Consider the following 25,231-nt stretch of genomic DNA (forward strand, 5'->3'; position numbering starts at 1 on the left):
GGGCAGGATGGTGGTCGGGGCCGCTCACCAAGGCCTCCCTCAAGTAGGGAGGATATTGCGGGGACAGGCCTTCTAGAAGCCCATCATCTCAATTCAAGGGATTATCGTCTCCATTTTACTGATGCGGAAACCGAGGCTCAGGGAGGTGGCCCTTGCCCTGGAAAGGGGGAGGGGGAGGGGGGCGCCCCTGGCCCGGGCTTTCCCACGGCTGAGCCCCGCCCACCAGAGGAGGTGCAGAGGAGCCTTGGAGGACGCCCCCACCCCAGGGGTCCATGGGGTTACCACCGTGGGAATGGCTGGAAAGCTGACAGCCACCCAGCTGGCCAGGCCCAGGATGAGCCCAGCCTTTCCACCCCAGCGTGGGGTTACCCCACAGTGGTGGGGTGTTAGCCCAGGGGACGCTTGGTGACAAGTGGATGCTCTCCTCCCTCGCAGGGACCTAGCCCCCAAGGACCGGAATGGTGCATCTGACCCCTTTGTCCGAGTGCGCTACAAGGGCCAGACACAGGAGACCTCGGTGAGGAGGCTGGGGGACCGGGAGGGGGCAGGGGGTTTTTCACCATCACCTGGGAGGTCAGGTTGGGCCTGCAGTCTTACAGAGGAGACTCAGAAAAGTGGGGCCACCTCTCCGAAAGTGCACAGTGGGTCCAAGCCCTTCTGGTGCCAGCTTCTGTGGCCTCAGTCGCCTTTCACTCCTGGCCCAGATGGGCTGAGACAGCCCACCTGCGGTTAATCTGCAAAGTCCAACAGCTGCCCACGCGACTTTTCTCACCTCTGGGGAACAGCCAGGGTGGTGAGCTCAGTCCTGGCGGGGAGGGCGTCGAGACCTGGGTTCTCAGTCTGCTACCTGGGTTCTCAGCAACCTGCTACCATTTTGCTGTGTGGCCTTGGACAAGTGCCTTACCCACTCTGGGCCTCAATTTCCCCACTTGAGAACCAAGTAGGGGTTTGGACAGGAAGTTTTTACCTCTGCTATTTCGGGGCCTCTGCCCACACCAAGGAGAGGAAGCTTCATCAGGGCCCCTGCGGGGAAGGTGCGGTGTGGGGGGGGTCTGTCCTTGGCTGGGCCTGGGGAGCTGCATGGCGTCAGCCCCCCCCCCCCACTGACACCTTTCTGGGCAGATCGTGAAGAAGTCACGCTACCCACGCTGGAACGAGACATTTGAATTCGAGCTGGAGGAGGGGGTGGCGGAGGCGCTGTGCGTGGAGGCCTGGGACTGGGACCTTGTCAGCCGCAATGACTTCCTGGGCAAGGTGAGCACGCTGCCCCTTCAGGCCGCAGCCGCCCGGCCTCCATCCCGGCCGTCCCGCCCGGCCTCCATCCCGGCCATCCTGTCCGGCCATCCCCAGGAGCCCTGGCACTCCCCAGAGCAGCCACTGGGGCTCAGGGACCCTCGGAAGGTACCCCCTCTTCAAAGCACAGTAGTTGGCAAGGAAGAGACCTGAGGATCCCAGCCCCAGGTTGCCCCCCGACCCATAACGCCTCTGCCCCACCCCCCCAGGTGGTGTTCAATGTCCAGAGACTCCGGGCGGCCCAGCAGGAGGAGGGCTGGTTCCGGCTGCAGCCCGACCAGTCCAAGAGTCTGCGGGAAGAGTGAGTGCCTGTGGCTCGGTGGCAGGGTTGACAGGGCTGGCGCGCTCTGGGCCCCGGGAGGCAGAGCGTTGGCGCCAGCAGGGAGACAGGTGTGCTGCTCAGGGCTGGGTGGTGCCGCCCCAGGTTTCTCGTGGCCCTCGCGCACCAGGCCAGCATCCTCCTCCATCTGGCCGGATCCTGCCTCTCGCCCCTTCTTACAGTTCTGGACTCAGCCCTGTCCTCAGAGCTCCAAGGCAATACACATCTCCTGCGTTCTGTCTTCTGGCAGATTCTAGAACAAGCCTTCAGATACTTTCCCTTTAAGGGTTTCTCTGCAGACCTTAGACCAGTGTTCAAGTCCCCAGAGCTCTGAGTCAGTGTCCCTGAGCCATAGCTCCTCCCAATTTTCCAGGAATCGGATTACCAGAAAAAATACAGGATATTCAGTAAAACTGAATTTCAGATACACCTTGAATAATTTTTCAGTGTATGTCCATCCAATATCTGAGACAAACTTATATTAAAAATACTCAATTTATCTGAGTGTCTTGTATTTTTATTTTGGTAAATCTGGCAGCCCTATCAAGGAAGCCCTCTGGCCTCTTTGCCCACTGCTTAGCCCGGAAGTGGAGGACCAGCAGTGTCCCCCACCTCGGATGCTTCAGCTCTGTCTCTCCAGAGACAGCTCAGGAGGCCCCAGACGCCCCCATCCCCACCCTCAACAGGGCAGGGGCTGGGCACATGCCTGTGTCCAGCTCCAAGGCATTTCCACAGAACCAGCCACGGCGGACTTGATGGCTTCTAGAAGCCACGTGTCACTTAGCCGTGCTGTGCTGCGGGCAGCGGGGGGCCGTAGAGACTGTCAAGCCTTGGTCATCGGCCTCCCCTAGAAGGGTCAGAGCAAGGGAGCTTGGAAGTTAGGTCTAATGTGGCAAGGTGCTTACCCTGTTTGAGCCTCAGTTTCCCCTGGCAGGTTGTTTTGAAGCTTGGGGATTTGATTTGCTTCCAATGTAAAATATATACACGCGGGAGCTATTCTCTGGCAGTTGACAGGCTCAAGGCTGGGGAGTCCACATGGGTGAAGCCTGGAGTCCACAGGAGTATAGAGGTGGCGGGGAGCCAGGCCTTGAAGACGGATGGAGTTCCCCTGAGGACGGAGGCAGGAAAAGCTTTCCAAACAGAGAGAACAGCCCGGGCAAAAATGGGAGGGGAGGCGGTGCAGGGAACCAAGGTGGAGGGCACGCGCGGAGAGACCGCAGGGAAAAGGGGGGAGGAGGCGGTGGGAAAGTGGGCATGGCCCCGGGCAGCCTGGGTCCCTGCTGGAGAGGTCACAGGCTGCCCGTTCCAGGGGCAACCTGGGCACCTTGCAGCTGGAGGTGCGGCTGCGGGACGAGATGGTGCTGCCCTCCGGCTGCTACCAGCCCCTGGTGCAGCTGCTCTGCCGTGAGGTGAAGCTGGGCACCCAGGTGAGGGGGCCCCTGGGGGAAGGTGGGAGGGTCCAGGGACAGTAGGTGTGTCCTCCCTGTCCTAAACCCACTCTGAAGAGCAGAGATCTGAGTTGTCAGGATGGTAAGGAACCAGCCAGTGCCTGAGGCCCCTCCGTCCCTTGGGAAAGTTCCCCCACCCTTCCCCATGGTCCTCTGCGGTCCTCAGAGTGAAGGGTTTGGCTTCCCCTGTGCGTCCTGCAGCCCCACCTCTCCTTGCCGCCTCCCGCAGAGCCCAGGGCAGCTGATCCTACTCATCGAGGAGACGACAAGCACGGAGTGCCGCCAGGACGTGGCCACCACTCTGCTCAAGCTCTTCCTGGGGCAGGGGCTGGCCAAAGACTTCCTGGACCTGCTCTTTCAGCTGGAGCTGGGTCGCACCAGTGAGGCCTGGGAGGGAGTGGCCCGTCTGAGGGCATGGTGGCGGACGAGAGCCCAGGACTCCAGGGATGCTGGGGGGAGAGAAACCTCAGCGTCCTCCTGTAGGAGGCTGATGGGTCCGATTAAGGAGGGAGAAGGGTCAGATGAGTAGGCAAAGGAAAGAGCAAAAGGCAGAGGTGGGGTGCTGGGTTGGGAGGTGGCCAGGAGGCGCTTTACTGAGCGTCCAGCACAGAGCCCCCAGCCCCAAGGTCCTCCATCCTCCTCCCCAAAGCCTTGTCCATCTGCCAAAGCCCTACCCACGGGAACCTCTGCTCGTAGGTGAGGCCAACACCCTGTTTCGGAGCAATTCTCTGGCCTCCAAGTCCATGGAGTCTTTTCTGAAGGTGAGTTTGCATAGTATGTTGTCTTTGTTTTATAGATGAGGAGACTGAGGTTCAGAGAGGCTAAGAGACAGAGCTGAAACTTAAACTTGACTCTTCTGTCTCCCGTCCAAGGCCCTTTAAGGATAAGAATTTCATTCACTCACTCAACTCACTCACTCATTCATTCACATAGCTGCAGTTTGTTGAGCCTCCTTCCCCTGTGTGCCTGGCCCTGTCCTGGGTGGATAGACGCCGGAGGTGGCGGGGAGGCCAGCTGCGAGGAAGACAGCGGGCAGCTGCAGGTGGGAGACGGGACCAATGCGGCTCGCGGTGGCCCCCAGGTGGCTGGAATGCGGTATCTGCACGGCGTCCTGGGCCCCATCATTGACAGGGTGTTTGAGGAGAAGAAGTACGTGGAGCTGGACCCCAGCAAGGTGGAGGTCAAGGGTGTAGGGTGAGGCCGGGGTGATCCCTGAAGGCGCGGTGGGGGGCGGGGGGTCAGGTCCTTTCTTCAAGTGTGTGTTTAGTGCTTTTTCTGCCTGTTCTACCTTTCGTCTGCACTGCCCACCTGGGCGTGGTCTCTGTGTCCCTGTCTTGGCGGATGTCTTTCTACTCCTGTTGTCTCCGGGTGCCCCTGTCCGAGTCATGAGTGCAAGCGCTGACCTCCACCTTTCTGCGGGTCTGCCCTGGGCTCACTCAGGTGCTCCGGGCTGCACCGCCCGCAGACCGAAGCTGAGGTGCTGGAGCAGAGCGCCCAGACGCTGCGTGCCCACTTGAGGGCGCTGTTGAGCTCGCTCAGTCGCTCGGTTCGCGCATGCCCCGCCGTAGTCCGCGCCACCTTCCGCCAGCTCTTCCGGCGCGTGCGCGAGCGCTTCCCCGGCGCTGAGGACGAGGTGCGCCCTCTGCCGGTGGGGCTGGGCGGAGGGGAGAAAGTGGGGGGAAAAGAAGTGGTGGAGCCCCAAGATGTGGTAGGAAGGGCCTGATGGTTAGAAGCCGAGGACGGGGCCGGGGCCGGGGGTGGGAAGGTGACGCGGAGAGGTGGGGACAGCGCCAAAGGGAAGGGAGCTGTCAGAGCCCAGGCCTAGGGGAGTCCAGCCCCCAACGCTCGCGCACCCCTCCAGAACGTGCCCTTCATCGCCGTCACCAGCTTCCTGTGCCTGCGCTTCATCTCTCCTGCCATCATGGCGCCCAAGCTCTTCCACCTGCGGGAGCGGCACGCGGACGCCCGCACCAGCCGCACCCTGCTCCTGCTGGCCAAGGTCCGGGACTCTGGACACTGGCGGGAGGTGCCCAGCTGGCTGCTGAATAGGAGTCCTTGCCTGGACTGCCGTGTGTTCCCCACTGGCTCCAGGAAAGCCTTGTGGCAGGCCACTGGGACCCTCATGTGGGACTGCACTTCACAGTTTACAGAGCTTTCTCATGGTCACCCAGTGCCATGGATGAGGGAACAGGTCCACAGCAGGAGGTCGCCCAAGGCCTCACAGCCTGTCAGGGGTGAATTGGAGTCTTCTAACCCCCAGATCTACTCACTCCCAGGCTGCACTTTATGTGTTTGGCACCAGGTTGGGGCCAGGGTACCCAGTGGAGCAGAATCTGTTGTTAAATCTGCAGAGGAAGGTTGGGCCCAAGCAGTCTCAACTCTAAGTCCCCGAAAGGTCTCAAGCTGTGATCCGTTTACCCCTGACCCCCAGTGGCGATAGAGTAGGCCCGTGAGCAGAGCCTGTGCCATCTCAACCTTCATGTCTACAATGGGAGTAGTACAGACTGGGTGGGGGTGGGGGGAGAGGCAGTGGCCCGGCCTCTGACCCAGCAGAGCCTGGCCTTTCTTGCTGTCAACCCCCAGGCGGTCCAGAACGTGGGCAACATGGACACACCAGCTTCCAGGGCTAAGGAGGCTTGGATGGAACCGCTGCAGCCCACGGTGCGCCAGGGCGTGGCCCAGCTGAAGGACTTCATCACCAAGTTGGTAGACATCCAGGAGAAAGAGGGTGAGCGCTTCCCCCTCACCCGCCCATCACGTTTGCCCCGCCCCCGCCCCATGGCCTCGCCCCTGCCCCATGGCCTCGCCCCCGCCCCATGGCCTCGCCCCATTCAGTGCCTCTCAGTTCCACCCACAGCCTGCTGTTGAAGCTTGCTCCGCCCCCGGCCCCGCCCTCGGCCCGCCCCTCCTTCCCCTCCAGGGGGCTCACTTGTCGCCTTCCCTCCCTGGCCTATAGAGCTGGACCTGCAGCGGGCCCTGAGCTTGCAGGCGCCGCTGGTGAAGGAGGGGCCACTCTTCATACACAGGACCAGGGGCAAGGGCCCCCTCATGTCCTCCTCCTTTAAGAAGCTCCACTTCTCCCTCACCACGGAGGCCCTCAGCTTTGCCAAGACACCCAGCTCCAAGGTGGGTAAGGAAGGATGAGGGCAAGTAGGGCTCTGAGGGGCCCTGTAACACCCTGGAGGCAACTATTGCTTCCTCGGAGCCCATCCCAGGGTCCACCGGGGTCAGAGAAGAAAGCCAGACAGATGCAGGCTCCTGGTGTCAGCCACAAGGTCACTTAAGACCCATGAGAAAGAAGGTCCTCTGTTCAGGGGGTCCTGGTGTGGGCAGCGGCTACTGTGCCTAGCCCTGGCTTCTAGGTCAGGTGCATGAGGAAGATGGGGCACTGGTTGCTCAGGGAAACAGAGAGCGGCTGAGAGGCATCCTGGCTTCCTGCCCTGTGCACCTAGGGGAAGTATGTCAACCTCTCTGAGCCTTGGTGTTTTGGCCTGTAAATTGGAGATAATGGCCCCTACTTACCAGGTTGATGAGAATTAGATGAGATGAGCTCTCTAAGGGTCCAGAGCCTGGCACAGAGCAGGATCTAGACCAATGGTATTACTGAAGACACTACGTCCCCTGAGCTGGCCTCTCCTGGGCACTTTTCTCCCCAAAAGGGCGGAGCACATACTTCCTGGATGGACCTGTTGACCCCCTAGCAGGGCCAACCTAACCCCCAGTCAGCCAGGGTCTCCAGGGATGCCCAACCTGCCCTGTGCAGTTTGGGGTGCAGGCAGAGGGCGTGAAGGAGCTCAGGTGACCCCTCAGCCCAGGCCTCCCACTTTCCAGCTTCTTTCACTCTGGGCAGCTGCCTGGCCCTCGGGTTCCCTGGGCAAAGCCTGGCTACCCACCCTGCTCTGGGCCGCTTTCCGCTCCTTGGCACAGAGCCGTGCCATCCTCTGGGCACCCCCGTGTATCCCCCTGTGCAGCACCGCCCGCACCACTGCCTCCTTTCTGCCTCTTCTCCAGCAGACACCCCGGTACGCGCCTCACATCCTCCTCTGGGCTGTCCCTTCTATCCTTTGGGAAGCCCCGCCCAGAGACGGCTCAGACATGGGTCCTCAGGGCTCCCCTCCAGGGCTCCCCACTCCTCCCAAGACATGGCACTGCCCCTCTCTGCTTGTCCCTGAGGCCAGCAGGGGTGGTGAGCTTGGATGCCTGAGGGCCGCGGGGACTGGTCATTCGGATGCTGAAGGGCCCTGGTGAGTTCCAGAAGCAAGGAGAACAGCGTCTGGGCGCTGGCAGCGTAGATTCAGCTTTAGCAGGTTGGGGGTCCCTCAGGGTCATGGATGTTTTAGGTCCAGAGCTTCTGTCTGTCCCATTTGTATCTCATCAAGTTCGATGATGGCAGGAGTGCGGCAGGGTCCGGGAGGTGGGATGTGACTTTTAGGGCCTGGAAGAACGAAGGTGAGTTGGGAAAATAACTGCGAAGGCACAGGGCCTGGTCCACAGCAGGCAGTGCTTTCCAGGCCCGGAAAGCTGAGTTTCCTGGCACTTTGCTAAAGCTCAGACCTCCCGGGACTGCTGGGAGCCCACAGAGGCCAGGCACATCTGTCTGCGCTCTGTCCTGGCTGAGGTCACCCTCAGAGTAGCTCCTGGGAGGGTAGGCGCTCTGGATCCCCAACACCAACCCCTGATGCTGCAGAAGGGGAGACTGAGGCCCAGAGATAGGAAGTGGAGTGACCCTGGATAGGACCCTGAGCCTCCTTTCCCCTGTTCCCCGTCTCCCCCAGAAAAGCACCCTCATCAAGCTTGCCCACATCCGGGCAGCAGAAAAGGTGGAGGAGAAGAGCTTCGGCAGCTCCCATGTCATGCAGGTCATCTACACGGACGACGCGGGCAGGTCCCAGACCGCCTACCTGCAGTGCAAGGTGTGCGCCATGCTGAGGGGGGCACCTGCAAATAGGGGTACTGTGGGAGAATGCATCGGTGGGCTGCAGTGAGGATCGAGTGAGCCTCCCACCTGCTTGTCGCCGCATCAGGCACAGCAGGGGTGTGAAATCTGATATGAGTGCGGCATGTGTGTCTCCTGGGGTCTGGGTGCCTGGGAGGCCACGCCCATGTCTCTGCGTGGCCCTGCTTTGGCCCCCACACGTAGGTCTGGGCGTGGTCCGGTGCGTGGACTGGTGTGTCCCCATGTCTTGAAGCTTCACATTGTGCATGTTTTTGGAAACTGTATTTCCAAGTATCTGAGTTGCTGCGCGTGTGCGCGTGTGTATCCACACATCACAGTCACACACTTGTGCGAGTGTGTGACTCTGGGTGCAGACTCTGAAGTCCTTTTCTTCTCTGTTCATGTATTAATCCATTCATTCACTCATTCATTCATTCATCTAAAAAATATTTATTGAGCACCTTCTGGGTTCCAGGCACTATTCTAAGTGGTGGGGTTACAGTGGCAGACAAAACAGCGTCCTTGCCCTCGTGGAGCTTCCATCCCAGGGGAGAAGATGGACCCATAAATAAATATGTTAAACGTCCAACGGGAACCAGTGGAGACTGAGAGAGACAGGGAGGGTACAAAGTGGGGGTGCAGCAGGAGCGGTGCTCAGGGAGGGTCTCTGATAGGCAGCGTTTGAGCAGGGGCATTGAGCAAGGAGGAAGGTGAAGTGGGAGGGGGCGTGCTTTGTTCCCCGGAGTGACTGTCCTGGGCGCAGGGGTGGGAGGTCACAGACCCATCCCACGGGCCCCACCTCTAAGGACTCCCTATTGGGTCAGAGTCTAGAGCCACAGGGAAAAAATGGTGACAGCAGAGCCACCACATATAGTTGGCAGGTTGTGGACTGCGCAAGGGCATGGCCGAGGGGGCAGCGGTGGCTGAAATCCAGCCCACGCTCTGCTCACCAGGCCATGTGCTGGGTGCGGGCTGCATCCGTCTGGCGAAAGGGCAGCCTTTCCTAATTCACCCAAAGCTGCCGAGCAGGCTAGCAGGGACTGTGTAGTCCTGAGAGATAGGGCAGCTTCAAGGATGGAGAGCTTCCCGGAGGAGGTGACCTCTCATCAGTGCCCATGCCCCCTGTAGTGTGTGAACGAGCTGAACCAATGGCTGTCTGCACTGCGGAAGGTCAGCATCAACAACACCGGCCTGCTAGGCTCCTACCACCCTGGAGTCTTCCGCGGGGACAAGTGGAGCTGCTGCCACCAGAGGGACAAGACAGGTGGGATGGAGGCCAGGGCCCCATGGCACTGCGTCTGTCCCCGACAGGCCCCTGGAGCCCTGCCTCGCTGGCCTGGCGGGGAGCTACCTGGGCACCTGTGGGCACTCACCTGAGGCCAGCCAGGCCCCGCAGGTGCTCTGGGCAGAAAGGGTCCCGTGACCAGGTGGTTTGGGGAATACCACTTGATGTGTGTGATGCATGTGGGTACCGCAGAGGCCCTGGAGGAGGCCTGAAAACGAGTTAGAATCCCATATCTGACACCATTTAGCCCAGCACTTCCCAAATTCCTTTGCCAGGGACCACTTTTCTGGCCCAGTGAATGAGCTTCTTGCAGAACCCGTGTTCCAAGGAACACACTTTAGGAATTCCTTGCTAATGAGGGCTGAAGACAGCCCCCTAATTGGCATATTTCCACACTGGCAGCCCGATACTGGAGCTGTGAGTTGGGGGCACCCTGGGCCTTGGGCACTGGAGGGATGGCAGAGAGAAGCTTCTTCTAGAACTTTCAGTGATGATGGAAATGGTGTGTATCTGTACTGGCCAATACTGTGCATGTGCCAGCCCTGAACGTGTGGTTATTGAGCGCTTGTGATGTAGCTAGTGCAGCCGAGGAACTGAGTTTTGAATTTATTTTAATTTCTATTAATTTTAACATGAATGGCCTCATGTGGCTAGTGGCTACCTCTTGGACAGTAAAGTTCTAGAATGCTCAAGATCTTCCTTCCTTATCCCTACCTGCTTTACAAAATTTTTTTAAAGATAAATTTATTTATTTTTGGCTGCGTCGGGTCTTCGTTGCTGCATGCAGGCTTTCTCTAGCTGCGGCGAGCTCTTCGTCGCGTTGCTCGGGCTTCTCACTGTGGTGGCTCCTCTTGTCGTGGAGCACGGGCTCTAGGTGCGTGGGCTTCTGTAGTTGTGGCACATGGGCTCAGCAGTTGTGGCGCACGGGCTTTGTCGCCCCACGGCATGTGGGATCTTCCCGGACCAGGGCTCGAAGCCGTGTCCCCTGCATTGGCAGGCGGGTTCTTAACCACTGCGCCACCAGGGAAGCCCCCTCTGCTTTACAAAATTCTTGCTCCCCAGTCACAGAGGAGACTCAGCACTTGGAGCTCCTGGCCTGCGGGCCAGGCCGACCCTCGCGCCCGGTGGGATCCAGGCCCTCGGAAGCTGGCCCGCCTGCTGTAGCCCAGCCCTGGCTCTGAGGTTGAGCAGCGGCAGCCTGTTATGAGGGCGTGCCTGGCTGGTTGGCCTGCCCTGCGGCCTCTGGCTGTAACCTTGTGACAGGAACCCTGGTCATTGGTGCAGTGGGGCTCCCCAGGGCGCTACGAGGCAGGGCTGGGCAGCCGTATTTTGTGGAGCAGGAAACCGAGGCTTCGCAAATGCAGGTGTCTCTGCCAAGGTTGTAAAGCAGCACGTGGCAGGGCTGGCTCATTCCAAGGCACAGAACCCCGGTTCCCCTCACCATGATCTTACACTTCCAGGCTGCTCCCTGCTTCCTTCCAGCCAGGAATCTTCCAGAAAGTGGCCCAGCTCCCTAAGTTGTATTCTGCACAACTCCCACGTCCTGCAGTCACGGCTCGGGACCTGAACCCGAGAGAGATGAGGGGCTGCCCCCTGGAAGTGTGGGGAGCCACGGGCAGGCCCTGGGCCAGACTTCCCGGCTGTGCCCCCAGCCCAGCTCCGCCCTGGGGGCCCCTGAGTGCATCCCTTGCCCTCTCTAGGCCTCGGTTTCCCCATCTGCATTCCAGGAAGTTGGACATAAGTGCTCACGGTGCCTGCCTGTAACTCTGTCCTCTCTCTGCCCCCAGATCTGGGTTGCGACAAGACGCGGTCCCGGGTGACCCTGCAGGAGTGGAATGACCCTCTTGACCATGACCTGGAGGCTCAGCTCATCTACCGGCACCTGCTGGGTGTAGAGGCCACACTGCGGTGAGGAGGCCTGTGCAGGGGCGGCGAGTCCCAGGCAGCAGAGCCTGGGCAGCCCCGCGGGATGTGCCAGGCGGGGGCTGGAGCCAGGATTCGGGCTCAGGGCCCCTCCACAGTGGCTGGTCTCTTCCCTCGTAATCAGGCTCTGCACCTTCCTGCCTATGGCAGCCGCACCTGGGAGGGCACCTGGATCTCTGCAGCATGAGGCTGGCTCATCTTCGGATGAAGGTCCCAAGGGCTGTGGAAGCCCAGGGTCAGGCTGTAGCTGCTCCGTGGCCCCCGGCTGCCCGGCCCTCCCTTCGTGCCCTCAGAGCGCCACGATCGCCCTGATTAAGCAGCCAACTTGCTTGATTCAGTGGTTCTCAGCCCTGGCTCCAGCTTAGAAAACACAGAACGCTTTTTAAAAACAGGGTGCCTGGGCCCTACCCCACCGACTCAGAATCTCTGGTGGGGGGCGTCCAGCATGGGGATATTTTAAAGCAATCCATCGCTTCCTAAGAGCACTGCTTCCCTGAGTCTGTTCGAATGGGGGCAGTTTTCTCTCCCACACCCCTGTCCCCGGGGCCTGGAGGGGTCCTCCTTGCTCCCTCACCAGCTCTTCTAGGGTTTATCTCCTGTGGCTACTGTAGCACATTACCATACGCTTGGTGGCTTAAACAACACAGGTTTATCCTCTTACAGTAGAAGTGGAATAAGCACAAGAGCAGAGGTGTGAGGGATCAGACCAACCGCCTAGGGCCTGGAAGGCGACTGAGGAGGAGGAGTTTGATCTATTTTATCCGAAATAGGTCAGGGAGATGGTCAAAGGGCTGAGCCAGTAGCATTCCTAAATAAGGAGCTTCAAGCACAGGGTCTGCAAGGCTGCTCACCATCCCCCCGTGTAAGCGCAGAGGATTGGGTCTGAGCGACCGGGGACCTTTGGTGAACCCCGGGGAGGAGCCGTGCTTAAAATGTCCCTGTCTCCTGTTCCCATGAGAATGAAACTCATTCCGTGGCCCGGTAACACTAGGGGATTTTCAAGCCCTGCTTGAGTCTCTCCCCAAGGGCCCTCTGAAACAGAAGTGACACAGTTCAAGCTTGGTTTCCAAAGTGCCTTCCGTTGATCCACCCTTGCCGAGGTGGAGGATGCGGGGGGACCGGAGGAGGAGGCTGGACCGGGGGTAGCGAGAGGTGACCAGGGGCCGACACCTGGCTCCACATTTCTTCCTGTACATTGAAACAGCCCCTGCCCCCAGGAGCCCCCTCCAGCTCCGGAGGCCCACCCTGGGTCACCCAGCCTTCTGGGCGAGGGCACCAGAAGCCCTCACATCCTGTCCTCACCCACAGGGAGAAGCACCGACAGCTGAGTGCGGGCCCAGAGGCAGGCCCTGTGCTCACGGGCCCCGGAGGAGGTAGGTGCTTCCCACCTGAGCCCCCTTTCAGGGATGGTGGGTGGGTGGGGCCTCCCTCCCAGGGGCCCTCCGGCCTTCCAGACAGGCGCGGCCCTGCCTGCTCTGCCCTCATCCCGCATCTGCCTCCAGCCCCCGAGGACCCACTGGCCCAGCTGCTGCAGGTACTGCAGGACCTCCGTGAGGCCCATAGGTCCAGCCCAGCTGACTCCCCACCCTTGGAGCCCAGCCGCGTCCTGGAGCTGCAGACGTGAGGCCGCCCCACACTCCGCGCTGAGCCCCGCCAGGTGCTGGGAGACCCCCATGCACTCTCAGCTTGTCACCTCGGTCCCTCTCGTTGGGGTGCGCGGCCTGGGTCTCTCCTGGGCTGAGTGAGCTGGGGGAGCCAGGGTCCCAGGGGGTCCGGAAATGCAGAGCTGATACGGCTTTGGCCCGTCGTCACCCGCCTGACAGCTCCAGGCGACTTCGGGGGCCCCTGCTCCCTGCCAGCCACACAGGCCTCACGGCCACTAGCCCAGACTCCGCAGGGTCCCTCCTCTCCTGCCCAGGGCAGACCCAGCCAGAAACGCCCCCTAGGGTGGCCCACACCCAGATGGACTGATACTTCTTGGACCCAGAGGCGCAGGAGGGAACACGGGGCCAGGAGACCAGGCCTGGACCTCAGCACCCCCTTTGCTCCCGGCCACCACCCCACCTGCTCCCCTCCTGCCCCAGCTGTGCCCCCTGGGAGAGCATCGCGATGCTCTGTGGCCCACAATAAACCTGCCGTGACTGTGGAGGCTCTAGGATCTCGTGATGGGGGTCAGCCGCTGGCGGGGGCGGCCGAGCACCAGGCCACCAGCACAGTCTCTGTGCACCCCCACTGCCCCTCTCTGCTTCCCCCGTCCTGGGGACTTCCCTTCTCCTCCCGCCTGCCTGCTGTCCCTGCCACACCCCTGGGTCCCACTCCTCCATCTCCCACAGGCTACAGAGCCTGATGGGTCTCACCAGCTGGCCCCTCCTGGCAGCCCCCAAACAGGCCCTTCCTCCACGTGTTCTGAAGACTGCAAGTGGGGGCAGGTTCAGAACCTCAAACCACGTGGCCTGGCCCTGGCAGTGGCCCTTATGCCACGCCCCCCATCCCAAGCAAGGCTTCCTCTGGGCATCGCCTCCCCGCCCTCCTCCCAATCCATCCCTAGGTACACAGTAACTTTCAACCTAATGAACAAAACAGGGGAGGGACAGGGTCTTCCAGCATGTTCTTAAAACTCTCATTCAACAAAGCTCAGAACCTCACCTGTGAATCCCAGACCTGGGACAGTCCCCAAGGGCCCAGGTCACAGGCAGGACCCTTGACCCAGCTCACTAGCCAGAGTCTGGGGCAGGACCATCTGGGCAGGCCGCATGCTAGATTCTTTGAGGGATAGCATAGAAACGCAAAGGGGGCTGCAGATGCAAGGGGCTGCCCCGCTCCCCTATACCCCATGGCTGTGGGGGCCATATTGGCCTTTTCTCCCGGTCACAGCCTTGACGGCCCACCAACCCAACCCCTTGGACGTTCATCACTTCTTGGTCATGATGCTACCATCCTCTGGGCCTCATGAGCCTCTTCGCAGGGCTAGGCATCCCCTCACCCTTCCTGGCCCCGGGTTCAGGTCCAGGGTCACTGAGCCTGCTCCCGCCTGCCCCCGTCACCAACCCCTGCTTCTCTGGCTACTTCCTTAGGGCCTCACACCAATCCTCCTGCCTGTTGGATCTTCTTGGGTTTCGGGGACCTCGTGGTCAGGAAGTATGGACCCTGGGTCTCCTGACCCCCAAGGCAGGGAGGGAAGGGGAAAGGAAGGTGTACACTTGGGTGTGCCCTTAACAGGGGCTGCAGCAAGTAGAACTGTGGATTTTAACTGCACACATGCAGCCGCCCACTGGCAGCACCCACCACCCTTTCCTCCAGTGGATCTCGATGTGGGCACGGCCACTGCGGCCCGACGGGCATTCAAACGAGTAAGTGCCTGGGTCTGCCCCCCGCCTCTCCCGTGGGTACCAACACCCCTAGGTTCTCCTCGCAGGTTCTGGGCAGAGCTACCTACAACCCAGGATGCCACATTCTTTCTGGAAGCCACCTGGAAAAAGGAGAGGGACAGAGGAGACTCCTGCCTGCCCTCAGTACAGGCAGGTACTGGAGGTCACCCCCTCCACCGGCCCAGGGATTCCACACCACCACTCCCCCAGGATCGCCAGGCCTGTTATTCATCCGGGGCTGGGGCAGATGCCCCAGATGTCTTGAGGGTCTGATTGGGCCCTCAGAGGCCTACAGCCCAGGTGGCTGGCATTCAGTACAGGGCAGGCACCCCAGGAAGCCGTGAGCGGGCCCAGCTCACATAGTATGTGCCTTTTTCACCCTTTGGGCCCATCTCATAGGAAATCTGGGCAAGTTCCCGCCAACCTTCTCTTTGGAGAATTCTTGTCAAAGTAGAATTTTCAAATACGTTTGTTTTTTTTGTTTTTTTTTTTTTTTGCGGTACGCGGGCCTCTCAGTGCTGTGGCCTCTCCCGTTGCGGAGCACAGGCTCCGGACGCGCAGGCTCAGCGGCCATGGCTCACAGGCCTAGCCGCTCCACGGCATGTGGGATCTTCCCGGACCGGGGCACGAACCCGCGTCCCCTGCATCGGCAGGCGGACTCTCAACCACTGCGCCACCAGGGAAGCCCTCAAATACGTTTTTTAAAATGACTCATAAAAATGAAACTGTGCACCTCAGATTGGGACTTGAACCCACACGGCTGGGACTTTGACCCTGCCAAGACCCACAGTCTTCCAACTGAGAGCACACACCTGGTTTCAGGACTTAATGATGCTCAGGTCAGAAAGAATTCAGTGAGAGACAAAGTGATAGGTAAGAAGTGGATTTATTTAGAGAGAAACACACTCCACAGACAGAGTGTGGGCCATCTCAGAAGGTGAGAAAAGCACCAGGGTATGGGGTTGTCAGTTTTTATAGCAGTGGGTAATTTCATAGGCTAATGAGTGGGAGGAGCATTCCAGCTATTTTAGGAAGGGGCGGGGATTTCCAGGCGTTGGGCCACTGCCCACATTTTGATCTTTATGGTTGGTCTTGGAACTGTCATGGTGCCTGTGGGTGTGTCATTTAGCTTGCTGATGTGAGCATATACTGAGGTTCAAGGTCTAGTGGAAAAAGTTGACTCGTCCGCCATCTTGGGCCCATTGGGTTCTAATCAGTTTATATCATGTCCTTGGGCTATGTCATTCTTTCAAAGGTTGTGCCCTGCCTCCTTCCCTACTGTTTCAAAAATATAGAATGGGGCTTCCCTGGTGGCACAGTGGTTAAGAATCTGCCTGCCAATGCAGGGGACACAGGTTCGAGCCCTGGTCCAGGAAGATCCCACATGCCGTGGAGCAACAAAGCCCGTGTGCCACAACTACTGAGCCTGCGCTCTACCGCGAGCCACAACTACTGAGCCCATGTGCCACAACTACTGAAGCCCACATGCCTAGAGCCCGTGCTCCGCAACAAGAGAAGCCACCGCAATGAGAAGCCCTTGCACCGCAATGAGGAGCAGCCCCCGCTCGCCACAACTAGAGAAAGCCCACGTGCAGGAACAAAGACCCAACACAGCCAAAAGTAATAAATAAATAAATAATAAATTTATTTTTTAAAATGTATAGGGTATGAACATGTATCAGAGATGTATTACACTCCAAGGAGGAAACGAATGTTTGGAAAAGCTGGTTCATAGACTATTTTGAGAGTCTGGGTAATGTTGGAATAAGATTGTGATATTAGATACAAAACTGGTTGATGGAATTATCTTTTCTATGGGATGGAAACCTACAAGTTAATAAGTAACTTCAATGTCTGGGCTCTAATGGAATAATAAATATCAAAGTCAAACACAGGGGGCTTCCCTGGTGGCACAGTGGTTAAGAATCTGCCTGCCAATGCAGGGGACATGGGTTCGAGCCCTGGTCCGGGAAGATCCCACATGCCGCGGAGCAACTAAGCCCGTGCACCACAACTACTGAGCCTGAGCTCTAGAGCCGGTGAGCCACAACTACTGAAGCCCACGCTCCTAGAGCCTGTGCTGCACAACGAGAGGCCACTGCAGTGAGAGGCCCGTGCATCGCAATGAAGAGTAGCCCCCACTCGCCACAACCAGAGAAAGCCCGCGCAGCAACAAAGACCCAATGCAGCCAAAAAGAAATAAATTAAAAATTAAAAATTAAAAAAGATAAATTCTTTTTAAAAAAAAAGTCAAACACAGGTCCATTCCCCAAGATTAGGGATTGGCAAACTTTTGGCAAAGGCCCAGGCATGCAGGTTTTGGTTACCATTCCTCTTGTAGCACAAAAGCAGCCACAGGCAATGAGGAAACCAATTGGCATGGCATATTCCAATGCAACTTTAAGTACAAAAACATGTGTCAGGCTTGATTTGGTCCCGGAGCCCTCACATTTTGACTATCTCTGCTCTAGATATTTATTTATTTATTTGTTTTTTTCCTAAAACCCTTGCTTTTTTTTTTTTGAGGTACGCGGGCATCTCACTGTTGTGGCCTCTCCCGTTGCGGAGCACAGGCTCCGGACGCGCAGGCTCAGCGGCCATGGCTCACGGGCCCAGCCACTCCATGGCACGTGGGATCTTCCCAGACCGGGGCAGGAACCCACGTCCCCTGCATCGGCAGGCTGACTCTCAACCACTGTGCCACCAGGAAAGACCTCTTTTTTTTTTTTTACATGTATGCTTTAAAAAAAAATTTTTACTTACTCATTTTTGGCTGCATTGGGTCTTCCTTGCGGTGTGTGGACATTTTTCTAGTTGCCGTGAGCCGGCGGGGCGGGGGGGGGTACTCTTCGTTGTGGTGCACTGGCTTCTCTTGTTGTGGAGCACAGGCTCTAGGAACGTGGGTTTCAGAAGTTGCGGCACGCAGGCTTAGTTGCCCCACAGCATGTGGGATCTTCCCGGACTAGGGCTCGAACCCACGTTCCCTGCATTGGCAGGCGGATTCTTAACCACTGCGCCACCAGGGAAGCCCTGCCCTAGATGTTTAAATAACCCCTGGTCAGGTCTGTTCAACAGTGCTCCAGTATGGCACTGTTGGGATATGCCACACAATCCCCCTTCCCCTTATTTCCAAGGTTGGAAAATGTTTCTTAGCACCCCGTGTTCTAGCCTCCCCTTCCACAGTGGTGCCAGGCAGGCCTGTCTCCCCTAGACTAAGGAGAAGATGGGAATGGTCATTTGGACTCCTGTCGGGGCACACCAAAATTGAGCTGCTGAAAACTCTTTGGCGGGCTGACAAGTTCTGGAGCTCAGGATCTCATGTTGGTCAGAGAATCAAAGGGCAAGTGTGACCAGAACTCCCTACAGAAGACAGACTTCCCCAGTGGCAGGGAAGGAAACCCCTTCAGAGTTCAAATCCTCTCCGCCGCATCCTGTCCCGTAGCCCAGTTAAGGGCAGGCCAGCCTCATCACCGCTAGGCCCCTGCAGTCCTGGCAATGGTAGTGCTGCAAGAAGAGGTGGGGCACAAGGGAGAGGCTGGTCAGGTCCCAGGTCTCAGGTGAGTCCCTGGGACGGGTCGCTTCTGGCAGGAAAGAATTCAGGAGCGAGCCACAGTAAACTGAAAGCAGGTTTATTCAGGGAGATACACATCCCATAGACTGAGTGGGGGCCAACTCAGAAGGCAAGAGGCCCCAGGGTATGGGGTTGTTAGCTTTTAGGGGGAGGGGAATTTCATAGGCTAATGAGTCGGAGGATTATTCCAACTCTTTTGGGGAAGGGGCGGAGATTTCCAAGGAGTTGTGACCCACTTTTTGGCCTTTTATGATCAGCCTTAGAGCTGTCATGGTGCCTGTGGGTGTGTCATTTAGCATATGCTGATATATCGCAATGAGCGTATAATGAGGCTCAAGTTCTACTGGAAGCAGATTCTTCGCCATCTTGGACCTATTTAGTTCTAACCACTTTATGTCCTCAGAGGCTATGTCATTCTTTTAAAGTTTGTGCCCTGACCCCTTCTTTCTCAGTGGTGTCAACTGAGAAAAGAAATGCACAGCCTAAAGGTTGAGAGTTATGTTTTATTCGGTGGACATACTGAGGACTTCAAGCCGGGGAGGCAGCATCTTAAGTAACCCCAAGAAAACTGCTCTGAGGAGGTGAGGGGGAGCCAGGATATATAGGAGTTTTGCAACAAAGGGCAGGTAGTCTGAACATCAAGAGATTACTGTTAATTAAAGAAAACCAGGTATCTCAAGTTAAGGAATTTAGCACTTTTCTTTGTATGGGAAGATGTAAGAGTCTGGGCTCACTGAAATTCCTTTGATATGTACCTCAGCTATCTGGGGCCAGTATCCCGTGTTTTCACATCCTGAGTTTCATCAAGCTGCACCCTTGGGGGTGGCCGCAGTCTGATGATGGCTAGCGGGCGGATATTCTTTGTTTCCTTCCTGAGTTCCCTCAGGGCTCACCGTGGGGGGCAGGGCTGCAATGGCTGATGGCTGCCACATCTTTTGTTTACTGACACGGCAGGCAGTATTTTATTTCTCAGTAGCATCCTTGGCCCGAACTTTCCCAGGATGACTCAGATGGGTGAAGGGGCATCTTTACTGTCAGTGCCTTCTATTCCTCCGCAGCTAAATCACCCACTTGGCCTGGAGAGTCAAGGTTGGTGTGGGCCTCCAGCAAATGACATTTTCTCACCCCAGGTCTCAAAGCTTAAGTAGGAAAGAGTCCTTCCCGGGAAGTGGAGGGGGGGAGCTCCAGATTTCCTTGGGGACTCCTCAGCTGTTCCCCAACCTTAAAGAAACAGCTGGAAAGCTGTTAGGGCTTCAGTAGCTAATCTGAGACCCCAGCCCCTGTTGCTTCAAACCGCTCAGGTGGGATTTTTATGCTAAACTGTAGTCTACAAAATATCAACCAACCAAAACCGGCTCATACACTTATCCCTTCAAGTTCCTCTCATACCTGTGTTGACTGAAAACAAAACAAAAACAAAAAATGCACAACCTAAAAGTTGCGAGTTATGTGGGATTTTTTTTTTTTTAATTTTAATTTTTATTTATTTATTTTTGGCTGTGTTGGGTCTTCGTTGCTGCGCGCGGGCTTTCCCTAGTTGCGGCGAGCAGGGGCTACTCCTCGTTGCGGTGCGCGGGCTTCTCATTGCGGTGGCTTCTCTTGTTGCGGAGCACGGGCTCTAGGCGCGCGGGCTTCAGTAGCTGTGGCTCGTGGGCTCTAGAGCACAGGTTCAGTAGTTGTGGCGCACGGGCTTAGCTGCTCCGCGGCATGTGGGATCTTCCCGGACCAGGGCTCGAACCCGTGTCCCCTGCACTGGCAGGTGGATTCTTATCCACTATGCCACGAGGGAAGCGCCTTATGCGTGATTTTTTGGGTTTTTGGCCGTGCCACATGGCTTGTGGGATTCTAGTTTCCCGACCAGGGATCGAACCTGGGTCCCAGCAATGAAAGCGCCGAATCCTAACCACTGGACCGCCAGGGAATTCCTGCGAGTTGTGGGGGTGGTTTTTTGTTTATTTTCTGGTTGTTTTTTTTTTTTTTTTTGCCACACCGAGCAGCAAGCAGAACTTTCCCGACCAGGGATCAAACCTTTGCCCCCTGTGGAAGCTCAGAGTCTTAACCACTGGACCACCAGGGAAGTTCCTGAGAGTTGTTTTATCGGCGACCTTACTGAGGACAATAGCCTGGGAGACAGCCTCTCAGATTGCTCTGAGGAACTGTTCCAAAGAGGTAAGGGAGGAGCCAGGATACATAGGAGTTTTTTGCTGAAAAACAAACAAAACACATGTAGTCAAACATGAAAAGATCACCGCTAATCACAAAAGACAGACATCTCAAGTTAATGATTTCAGCAGTTTTCTTCGGAAGATGAAAGAATCTGGGCATTGAAATGATTCCTAGATATGCATCTTAACTATCCAGGGCCAGTATCCTGTTTTTCTCCATCCTTTAATTCCCCTCAGGGCACACCGTCATGGGCTAATGGCTTGATGGCGGCAACATTCTTTGTTTACTGAAATGGCAGGCAACATTTTTTTTGTCCCCACCATCTTACACTTGCCGCCTCCCCGGCCCTCACCCAACTGCTCCTCTAACAAGAACCTCACTAGGCTACAAGCCCACCTAGTAAACCAGTAACAACCCAGCCAGGAGTCTTGTAGCAGCTTGCTTTAGCAGGTGGATTATCCATACACAACAGTCTACAGGGGAGGCTTTTCCGCCACGGCTGGTCACACCTGCCCGCCCACTAACCCAAGGCTCCATTCTCCATTCAAGAGCCTCTTGCCATGTATTCCAAGAGCACATTTCCAAAGAGGGATCAAGGGGCAAAGGGAGCAGAGAGAAGAGCTCAGGGTTCCGGCTTAGCCTGGACAGAGATGTCTCAGAACAAAGAGCTGCCCCCAGCGTTAGGAGCATGCGTCAAAATATGCCCGCAGGTGAGCCGAGGAGGGGAACCTTCCCGACTCACGCATGCGCAGAGCCACCAGCCTGCCTCCCTCCGGCAGGCTTTTCTCGCGCCTGCGCAAGATCCTCCAGACCGATAGAGGGCAACGAGCCGATCTTCACATGGGTTTGGCACTGCAGGCATAATCCGGAAGCAGCCGCTAACCCGGAAGTAGTCGAGTTATATAGGTCCAGTTCTGGAAGTGGTGGCGGCTGCACCTGAGGCTGCTGTGACGTTAGGATGAACGCGCCTCCCGCCTTCGAGTCGTTCTTGCTCTTCGAGGGCGAGAAGAAGTAAGTGGAATCGGCCTGGGTGAGAGAGGGTCGCGGACCCTCGACGGTCAGCGCCCGCAGGTTCTGGGGCGTCTCTGCCCGTCCTCTGCCGGGGGAACAGAAGCAGGTTTTGCTCCAGCTCCACAGAGCGCTTCACACTTGAGTCTGCCAAACTTAAGACAGTCCTAGGTGTTGGTGAGTCTCCCCATTTTGCAGATGAGGAAACTGAGCTTCAGAGAGGTTAAGTAACTTTCCCAGGCGCACAGAAAGTGGCCGGTATGTATTCGAACCCAGTGTGTCTGGTTCCAGAGTCCTTTGGGATCTGGTAGCCCCCCTCACTCGTCTTCCCGCTCCCCACCTTTATCCTCCTTGCTGCAGCCACAATGATGGCTCTGAGACTCACACCGGATCTTCATTCGCCGGTGTAAAACCTCCAGTGACTCCTCATTGCCTGCAGGTGAAGGGATATGTAATCCAGTGCTCAGATAGCCTGGGCTTGGCTCCTGGATCCCCCACTTAAGAACTCTGTGCCTTTGGGCAAGTGACAATCTGCCTGAGGCCCACTTTCCTCATCTGGAAAATGGGCTTATTACTGTATTAAATCACAAAATTTTCTCTAAGGGGAGATTAAATTAGGTAATTTATGTAACGCGCTTAGTCCAGGGCTCAGCACAAAGAAGACCATCTTAAACGCTGGCTTTTCCTTCTCTTAACTGCCTGGTATCCAGGGCTCTGCTCTTGCGGTCTAGCCCCTACCAGGCACTTCAGTCTCCCTTGAGAGCGGTGCTTCTCAACCGGGGGCCATTTTGCCCCCCAGAGGACTTCAGCAGTGTCTGCAAACATTTTTGGTTGTCATAAAGGGGGATGCTCCTGGCGTCTAGTGGTAGAGGTACTGCTAATACCCCACAGTGTACCAGACGGCCCCCCTACAGAAAAGAGTTTTCTGGCCTAAAATGTCAGTGGTGCCAAGGTTGAGAAGCTCTGCTTTAGGAAGAAGGAGTAATCCAGAGGTGAGATGAGGGTCCCACAGAGCCAGGCATGGTTGAGTTTGGGGTATAGCCACGGTGCTACTCTGAGTCACAGAGGACGTTATGGGATGAAGAGATGGGAGAGTCTTCCAGGAGGAGGTGGGACCTGAGCCTGCCTTGAAGGGCAGGGTTTAGACTCCGGGGAGGAGGGAAGCCCCGGCCCTCCCCACCAACCTGTTGCCTCTGCCTCTCCCTTAGGATCACCATTAACAAGGACACCAAGGTACCCAATGCCTGTCTGTTCACCATCAACAAGGAAGACCATACGCTAGGAAACATCATTAAATCGTAAGTTCCAAGTCAAAGGCTTTTGGGGGTTATGTTGCTCTTTGAGAGGCCAAGCTCAAGTTCCAGGAGATGTTCTCAAGTCTCTCTGAGCTCCAGGAAGTCCTTCTGGGTGCTGGCTCTAGGAGTTCACACATCCCAGTACCTTTTCTTCAAAATAACAGTGACCGGTATGTGTTCACGTAGCCACTTTCCTGTGTTGGCTCAGTTACCTGACTAAAGGAGGTGCATGTGCAGCGAGCCACAGGAAAGAAGGCCCGCTTGGGGCTCTGTGCTCACAAGCATGGAGACGCATTCAGCTTTGGCCACCCACCCCGCCCCCATTTGTGACAGTGACCTCAGTGACACCTGGCATTCTAAGATGTATGTGCCAGAGATTGTAACTTAGTAGAATAAGGGAAGGAGGTGGGAGAGGGCCTCTGTGGTCATCCGGTGCCCTGGTGGGTTCCTGAGATTGGATGGTGGGTGTTTGCCCCAGTGAAGTCCCGGCCTGGTAGGTGGCCAGCAATGGGATTGGCCAGACTTGCCATTTTGCCGCTGAAAAGTGCCATCAGTGAAGCCATGCCTTTCTCAGGTTTGCATGTTTGAGACTGTGGGCAGGAGCCTGTCTGGTCTTCCGGTGTAAGTAGGGGGCGGAGTTGCCCATCTTCTGTGTGGATGCCTCCTGCCCAGTGCCAAGCCAGTGGTGCACCCAGGCTTCCCTGGGGCCTTGCTGCCCCCCACCCTCCCCCACTGCGTGAGCCCAGTGTTCCCACCTGTGCCAGCCCCCCACACCCCCGCCCAGTGCTCACACTTCAGGGAGCTGATCTGGAGAAAACCCCCACGCACCCAGGGCACAGCTCACGATTCAGGCTTTGCTTCCCCATAGCCTCGCGGACCAGAACCCCATGCGTGTCGACGGCAGCTGCCGGCCTGCATTGCCCAGAGGATTTCTGTTTCCACTTCCTGTTTAAGTGCTCAGAGCCTGGGGCTTTCTCCCCCTGCTGCCTTCATTTTCTGTGCCAGATGCTGTTTGGGGGCTGGGAATGGGGCTTTTTTTCCCTGAACACTAGCTGGTTTTTACTGCCTAGGGAGGTTTCTTTGGGGCCGCCGGGGGTCCTTGACGTCTCCTGAGGGAAGAGGCTGCTGGAAACCGTGTTTATTAGGTAGGGTCGTTGATCCTCACGGATGTAGGTGTATGTATGGGACGAGTCCCCACGTGCTGTATCTTCTTCACATGTCTGTCTTACTTGGACATTTTTGCAGGGGCTGTGGGGTGGTGACAGCGACATCACACAACACAAACAACTAAAGATCCAGAGCAGCTGCATTTGCTTACAGGCCCCAACCCAATGGGAAGACCCTTGGTTAGAAGGCCTGGAAGGCCACAAGGGGCCAGAGCCCCAAGGGCCCTAGGCTCACCACCCACCCCCACCCCACCCCACCCCACCGCACCCATCCCTGTGTCTCAGGCAGCTGCTGAAGGACCCACAGGTGCTGTTTGCTGGCTACAAAGTCCCCCACCCCTTGGAACACAAGATCATCATCCGCGTGCAGACCACACCAGACTACAGCCCCCAGGAGGCCTTCACCAATGCCATCACAGACCTCATCAGCGAGCTCTCCCTGCTGGAAGAGCGATTCCGGGTGAGGAGCTGGGGGGCTGGGGGGGCTGGGGTCAGTCTGGACGCCAGCCTGTACGGCCACAGCTGCAGCGTGTTCATGCCCACGCCTAGGACGACCCCCGGGTTGTTTCCTCTGATTTATTTGGTGGGGGAAATGGGGGCTGGGCGGAGGTGATGACAGAACAGGGGTGTACACCACAGCGTCCGGGAAGTGTGGACTGGGGGGTCGTGGAGGTGAGGCCTGGGGCCTGCTGCCTGCACCCGGGGGTGGGACCTCACCCAAGTGCCCAGGGTCTCCCTTTGCGCTCTCATGGTCCCCGTGGAAGCAAGGGGCCTGCTGCCTGGGGCTGTCCCTCCAAGCCTTTTCCCTGTGGTGCCGGCTGCCCTGTGGTTTGTCTGTCTAGGGGGCAGCTCATCTTATCGTGGGGTACCACCATCAAGAAGGCCAGACGGCTGTGGTCACATCTGCTTACGCAGGGGGCGTAGACACAGTTTAGAGTGGGAAAGATGCACGGCTTGTCAGATTGTCAGTCTGTCGGTCGTAGGCTCGCCAGGAAGCACCTCTGCTCCCCGACTCCCTCCCACCCCCGGCAGCAGGACCTGTGCTGCAGAGAAGTGGTGGGGTGGTTAGGGCTGGCTAGAGGGTCCCTGGGGTGCTGGCTACCCAGTGCCCCGAACCATTTGGGGCCCCTGGCCAAGGTCCTGGCAGCCCTTGGTCAGGGAGGCTGGGGCTGCATTTCCAACATCCTCACCCGGCCACTGCAGCTCAGGGTGCCGCCTCCTTCCTCTCCCTCAGGTGGCCATCAAAGACAAGCAAGAAGGAATCGAGTAGTGGGCTGCACCCCGCCCTTCCCCAGGCACCAGGTGGACAAAAGCACTTCCTCCAGCCGTGGGCCTCCTTGTAGCAAGTCCCTCACCCCTGACACCGATGTGTCCTGTACATAGAGTCTGTTCTACCTTCCTAATAAAGTGCGGCAGGAAAAGACCCAGCTGCGGGCTGAAGCAGAGGTGACTT

At 57.5% G+C, this 25,231-nt stretch overlaps 2 protein-coding genes across 16 annotated transcripts in view; both read left to right on the top strand.

The window, feature by feature from the left end:
* Positions 1-21,249, top strand: part of RASA4B (RAS p21 protein activator 4B) — a 31,000-nt gene extending 9,751 nt beyond the window's left edge. For 2 of the 15 annotated variants that reach the window (XM_059038139.2, XM_067014062.1), the window contains exons 6-21: positions 436-517; positions 1,123-1,254; positions 1,503-1,594; positions 2,922-3,039; positions 3,290-3,440; positions 3,757-3,821; positions 4,142-4,254; positions 4,501-4,693; positions 4,922-5,059; positions 5,644-5,788; positions 6,017-6,186; positions 7,836-7,973; positions 9,125-9,260; positions 11,069-11,189; positions 12,513-12,577; positions 12,707-13,350. In XM_059038139.2, coding sequence (XP_058894122.2) covers positions 436-517; positions 1,123-1,254; positions 1,503-1,594; positions 2,922-3,039; positions 3,290-3,440; positions 3,757-3,821; positions 4,142-4,254; positions 4,501-4,693; positions 4,922-5,059; positions 5,644-5,788; positions 6,017-6,186; positions 7,836-7,973; positions 9,125-9,260; positions 11,069-11,189; positions 12,513-12,577; positions 12,707-12,828 — 1,981 coding nt within the window. In that variant the 3' untranslated portion in view covers positions 12,829-13,350. Of the gene's footprint in view, positions 1-435; positions 518-1,122; positions 1,255-1,502; positions 1,595-2,921; positions 3,040-3,289; positions 3,441-3,756; positions 3,822-4,141; positions 4,255-4,500; positions 4,694-4,921; positions 5,060-5,643; positions 5,789-6,016; positions 6,187-7,071; positions 7,376-7,835; positions 7,974-9,124; positions 9,261-11,068; positions 11,190-11,328; positions 12,578-12,706; positions 13,351-14,423; positions 14,555-14,619; positions 14,727-15,867; positions 16,363-17,098; positions 17,337-20,140; positions 20,313-21,088 lie in introns of those variants that run through there. The other 13 variants (XR_010836650.1, XR_010836648.1, XR_010836649.1 and 10 more) reach the window with 13 other exon arrangements.
* On the top strand, positions 21,201-25,205 carry POLR2J (RNA polymerase II subunit J). The gene is made up of 4 exons (XM_059038159.2): positions 21,201-21,320; positions 22,526-22,615; positions 24,064-24,238; positions 25,013-25,205. Exons 1-4 carry the CDS (start codon positions 21,268-21,270, stop codon positions 25,046-25,048), a joined length of 354 nt encoding a protein of 117 aa, XP_058894142.1. The 5' UTR covers positions 21,201-21,267; the 3' UTR covers positions 25,049-25,205.
* Positions 25,206-25,231: the final 26 nt, after the last annotated feature.

Source organism: Kogia breviceps, chromosome 14, assembly GCF_026419965.1.
Source record: "Kogia breviceps isolate mKogBre1 chromosome 14, mKogBre1 haplotype 1, whole genome shotgun sequence".
Lineage (NCBI taxonomy): Eukaryota > Metazoa > Chordata > Mammalia > Artiodactyla > Physeteridae > Kogia > Kogia breviceps.